The following is a 5,145-nucleotide window of genomic DNA, read 5'->3' as shown; positions in this document are numbered from 1 at the left end:
TGGCAGTATGGCACAATCTACGAGGCTTGATTACATTGGAAAACAGTGAAAAACCTTAAATTGGCAACTATCCACCCAAACTGACCGCACCGACTGATTGACACCCCCTATCGCCAAATTATCAAGTTAGAACCATTTAATGGCCTCCAATTCGCCGCTTCTCGTGTGTTCAAAATGGATCTAATCAAAGTTTAACGCCCCAAAGGTCAGGTAACAGTAACAATTCTCACTCATTCCCTTCCGCGATTCATTCCTGATAATCTCCCCATATGAGTAAACGACGTGAAGTTCGCTGTTCTGCTTCTCATCACCGACTCTCTCAACTTTATTCTTCCATGTCCCCACCCATCTTCTTCTTTACACTCTTCCCTTTTCTTCTTTCATCATTCATGTCTTCTTCCCTTCTTCATTCACTCACTTTCCTTCCACTCCTCAGTCTCGCCTCTAATGGCCTTTGCAGATTATAAACTCTGGTAGCAATGGCGGTCGCGCGTTCCTTCTTTAATGGGTTCATCTCTCTCTTCCTCCTCCTCATCGTCTATCTTGGTTGCTTCATATTCCCAAACACCAATCGTGCTTCAACGAAGAAGCGAAAGGTATCTCCTCTCTCTCCTTCTTCCACTCCATCTCGTCTCAAATCATCACAGAAAGCCTTCTCTTCCTCTTTCTCCTTCCTAAAGCGCATCCTCCACTTCAACAACTCCAAGGGAGATAATGAGCCACAACTACAACTACGAGTGCTCCCACAACCCATAACCCCAACATCATCCGCCGGATCGTCGCAACAGTTAACAGTACCAGATACATCACGGACGAGGCAAATCGGACCCGTACAAGAGCCCGATATCTCTCTCGATCATCCCTCATTTCCTCTCCGAAACGATATCTTTCCATGCCCGATCTGTGGTGAAGTGTTTCAGGAGAACCAGCTTTTAGAACAGCACCAATCGATCCAACACGCTCTTTCAGAGCTCTTTGATGGTGATTCAGGTAAGAATATTGTTCAGATCATTTTCAAAGCTGGATGGAACGAAGAAGGGAAGCAGAACCCTATAATCCACCACGTGCTCAAAATCCACAATAGCCCCAAGAAGCTATCGAGGTTCGAAGAGTATAGAGAGAACGTGAAGTCCAGGGCGTCACGAAACGGAGTGAAGAGAAGGGATGAGCGTTGCATCGCTGATGGAAATGAGTTGTTGAGGTTTCACTGTTCCACGTCGGCGTGTGGGTTGGGACAGAAAGGGAATTCTAGTATTTGTAACCAGTGCTACTGCAGCGTATGTGGGATCATAAGATCGGGTTTCTCGGCGAAAATGGATGGGATATCGACGCTGTCGAGTAGCTGGAGAGCACACGTGGCACTTCCGGATGAAATCGAGGAAGATTTTGCTTTTATGAACGTGAGGCGTGCCATGTTGGTTTGTCGAGTCATAGCGGGTCGAATCGGATGTGAGGGTGACCAGGAGGTGGTTGATAAGGAAGATGCTCAGTATGACTCGGTCGTTGGGGGGAGTGGTGGAGCCCAGTCCAGGTTGGATGCAGATGAGCTTTTCGTTTTTAATCCAAGGGCGGTGCTTCCCTGTTTTGTGATAATATACAGCGTGTGAGTATGACTGTTTGTGGTTTTGCCCTTCTTTTTAATTTCTAAGTTATATATTTTTCTTTTTCTGAAAAACTTTGAACTGTATGAGGAAGATGAGTGTAACAGGTAAGATAGGAGATGTTTCATGATGTGTAGTGGTCGAGTGTTCAAGTGTACTCTCTCTCATGGAGTCACGGGGCTTGGCAATAAATTTGTATATCTTTAAATTCAGTTTGGCGAAGAAGTTTCTCTGGATCACACGATGAGATTCACCGTTTAATTTTACGGCCGGATATCTCACATCCCCTTCTCCCTGCTTCGAGTGACCTTTGGTCTTTTCGATTCATCCAAAATGAAAAAAAATTACTCCTAGATCTTAGCCATCCAAATGGTATATCATTATTAGAAACGCATCTCTCTCACATTAATCTATTTCACATGGTAGATCCACCAGCAGGACAATATAATGCCTTCACATTTTTTGCAGTCACCGCATCACTGCAGTGAACATTCGGCGGCTGAGATTCCCTTGAATTGTATGCCCAAATACTATAGTTTTGTATTAAAGACTTTATCTAAAGCGTGTTAGGTTGGGTGAGACCTAAATTTTAGTGACAAGTGTACCCTAAGTCTCAATGCTTGCAGGCCAAGCTTAAATTCCGGCAACTCTACTAGTACTACTAGTGCAAATAAGCGGACAAAATGATGAAAGAAAAAAAAACATTCACTTGGAGCAGTTGCAAACCATAGAAAATGCAAGTAATAATAGAAGGTGGATTAATTAAATTAAGGGTAAGGGTGGGGGTGGGGTTCGGATTTAACACTTTATCAATACATGGTGTCTTTTCCTTTCATGGATTATCTTCTAAGGTTTCCCATTCATGGTAGCAATTATAAAAATTAAAGATGGTTTGGAAAATCGAAGAGCCACGGGATTTTGAGTCGATGGCTTCTTCATATGGAATTTCATCATCCATGGACACCACCAGTTGAGTACAGTTGGTGAGCAATGAACTTGGTATGAGCTGTAAACTCAGATGTTCTAAGTTTGATTCCCATTAGGTACACCTTGGGCCACTCACACAGGGTGTTTAGTGCTCTTCACTGCTTTGAGTAAAAGTTGAATGATTCTCATTCAACCTCGATATGACCCCATAAAGTAATTCTTCTACCACGTTGGTGATGATTCTGACTCGGGGACATTGCTTGATTTAGAGGTGTCAACATGTTGGTTTGGTATGGTTTCATTCTAGGTTGAACTGGTTTCGGTGTGAGAATGGTGAAATCAAAACCGAAGAAAATAATGATTTCAGTTTTACACCGATTTCTTGTATCGGTTTGTAATTCTGTTTTTTGACCAATTTGAGTTTGATAATCCATATAGAACTATGCAGATTTGATTATTTTTCTTTCAATCAAGTTTGAGCTGTTTCGGTTTTTTACGGTTTCATTCAGTTTTGGTCTGATTTTTCAATATGTTTTGATTTGTTTTTGGGTCTAATTGGTTTTCGATGTGGTTCAATTTGTTAAGGGGTTACAATATGCTAAATCAAAATCAATCGAATAAGCTTTCACTTCGATTTGATCTGAGTTCAATCGATTCACTTTGGGGCGGTTTTACCCGTTCAGTTTAGGTATTGACGGCCGTGTATAGCTTGATCGATAAAGCAGATGTAATTTGGTAATTTGGCTGTCGAAGCGTGCATCATCAGCAATGCTTGAGGAGTTGTGGTTTTACCGAGCTACACTAGGGCCATCCCATAGTTTGAATAGGTCTTGGCCAAAAGGTAAATGTTTTGAACAGGTCACGGACATAGGGCCCAAACCCAACGAACGAACCTAAAGCACTAGACCAAGACCAGCAAGCCCCAGACTGAGCTAGCTAAAAATAGTAAATTAATGGATTAACCCTGAGCGAGATTTTATCAGCATTGGACCACCACTCCTGGTCACGGTCGTCATGGAGATTGAGAGGCCATTAATTGAAAATGTCTTTTTCTAACCAGAGGTGTGAAATGACTACTCCACCCTTCATAAAAAAATAAAAATTTCAACCTTATTGATGTTTCCTTATGTGCTCTTATTCATCATCGTGCTAGTGCAAGAGTTACACTACCTTTTAGGAAACTCTCTCCTTAAATTAAAAAAAAAAAAAAAAAAAAGAGAATACTCCTTGGTCACGTAGTCCCTACATTAGCATGGAGGCCAATGAGAATGGGCACTTTAGGCATCCGATAGGTGGGTGTCGAGGTGATCATTTTACCTCTCTTATTTCTGAATGTCAGAGTGTAAGAGCGCATGGTCGGATAGTATTCTTTTCTCTGTAAAAAAATTAACGAGCATCTAAAAAAGGTTTATTGGTCGATCGGCTCTTATTAACTTTAAGATCCATACTCCACACTCCCTTTAAGACCAACACAAGTGCTTGAAGAAGTAATAAGGGACAATTCATTGCTGTAATGATATGCATGTATTTTAGATATGAAAAGTAATATATTGTGTTTAGTCTAGGTCTATTTTTATTTCATTGTAACTGCTATTTAAATTCTGTAAGGATTTCTAGTAATGCATTCTGCTCAGCCGCTAACTGTTTCTCCTCACAATTTTAAGAAGTCACTCTTAACCCCATATCCTCAAAGGACCCACGCCAGCAGCCTCTTTTCCTTTTTTCTTATTTTTTTTTTTTATTTTTTATTTTTTTCATTTTGATGAGTAAAGGACAAAATATATTAAATTTCGAATAGACTAATAACCATTTTTAGGTTACTTATCTTGAACGAAATTTTCTGGTTTATAGCCTTATAGAGTATGGATTGGAGCATAGTAATTAATTCACCAGTTTTAAGATATAAAGTAGGTTTAAACAAAATGATTGATAAACCCAAAATGAGTGGGATGATGATCCATGGCCATAAGGTATTAGTATCTCCATTTAGAGCTTTCCTATATCTTTATCATCACTCAATATTTCTTTCACCTCCCATCCTTCCTCTTTAGCATGCATCAGCCCATGTAGAAGACCCCTTATTGATTCTGCGAAAGTTGTTCCTGCCATCAAATAGTTGACAGAAAAAAAGATACATCTCCCTTTTGTAATAATAGAAGCGGCCCATCTAGAGATACATTTAGTAAGTATCAGTGACACCAATGCATTTTAAGTTGTTATGGTTGGAAAAAGGAAATGTTGAATTTTGTAGGGTTATGGATAGAGGTTTGGTAACCAATTGAATTAAGGGAGGTAGATGGATGCCATTAGAGATCCAGTTTTCTACCTGTTGTAGTATACCTTTCCTTTAATCCTTGCCATAGTTAGTTTGGTACGATTAAAAAAATTGAATATGAATAAGTATGTGTAAGACAATAATATGTTACATGTATAGTATGTGTTTAATATGATTCATCTCTAAAAAATATGGGGAGAAAAATATTACATCTAATAAACATTTTTTTTTTTTTTTTTTTTTTTTTGCTAACGACGGGTATTCAGACCTTTAGCTTGACTAGTCCCATGAGCCACGACCGCATGGACCAAGTCATTCCAGGGTTGAATGAGAATCATAAAG

The 5,145-nt window shown here is 39.8% G+C and overlaps 1 protein-coding gene across 1 annotated transcript; it reads left to right on the top strand.

The window, feature by feature from the left end:
- The first annotated feature begins 233 nt into the window (after positions 1-233).
- Positions 234-1,813, top strand: LOC122080363. Its single transcript, XM_042647318.1, has one exon. The coding sequence runs from the start codon at positions 480-482 to the stop codon at positions 1,605-1,607; it is 1,128 nt and encodes a 375-aa protein (XP_042503252.1). The 5' UTR covers positions 234-479; the 3' UTR covers positions 1,608-1,813.
- The last annotated feature ends 3,332 nt before the right edge of the window (positions 1,814-5,145 follow it).

The sequence above is a fragment of the Macadamia integrifolia genome, chromosome 5, assembly GCF_013358625.1.
Source record: "Macadamia integrifolia cultivar HAES 741 chromosome 5, SCU_Mint_v3, whole genome shotgun sequence".
NCBI lineage: Eukaryota > Viridiplantae > Streptophyta > Magnoliopsida > Proteales > Proteaceae > Macadamia > Macadamia integrifolia.
Note: the sequence above shows the minus strand (reverse complement) of the source record. Positions and strands in the feature narration are given on the sequence as shown.

Bases quoted from the DNA above. Each gene is read 5' to 3' on its own strand.
- LOC122080363 (XM_042647318.1), top strand. From the start codon at position 480: ATGGCGGTCGCGCGTTCCTTCTTTAATGGGTTCATCTCTCTCTTCCTC.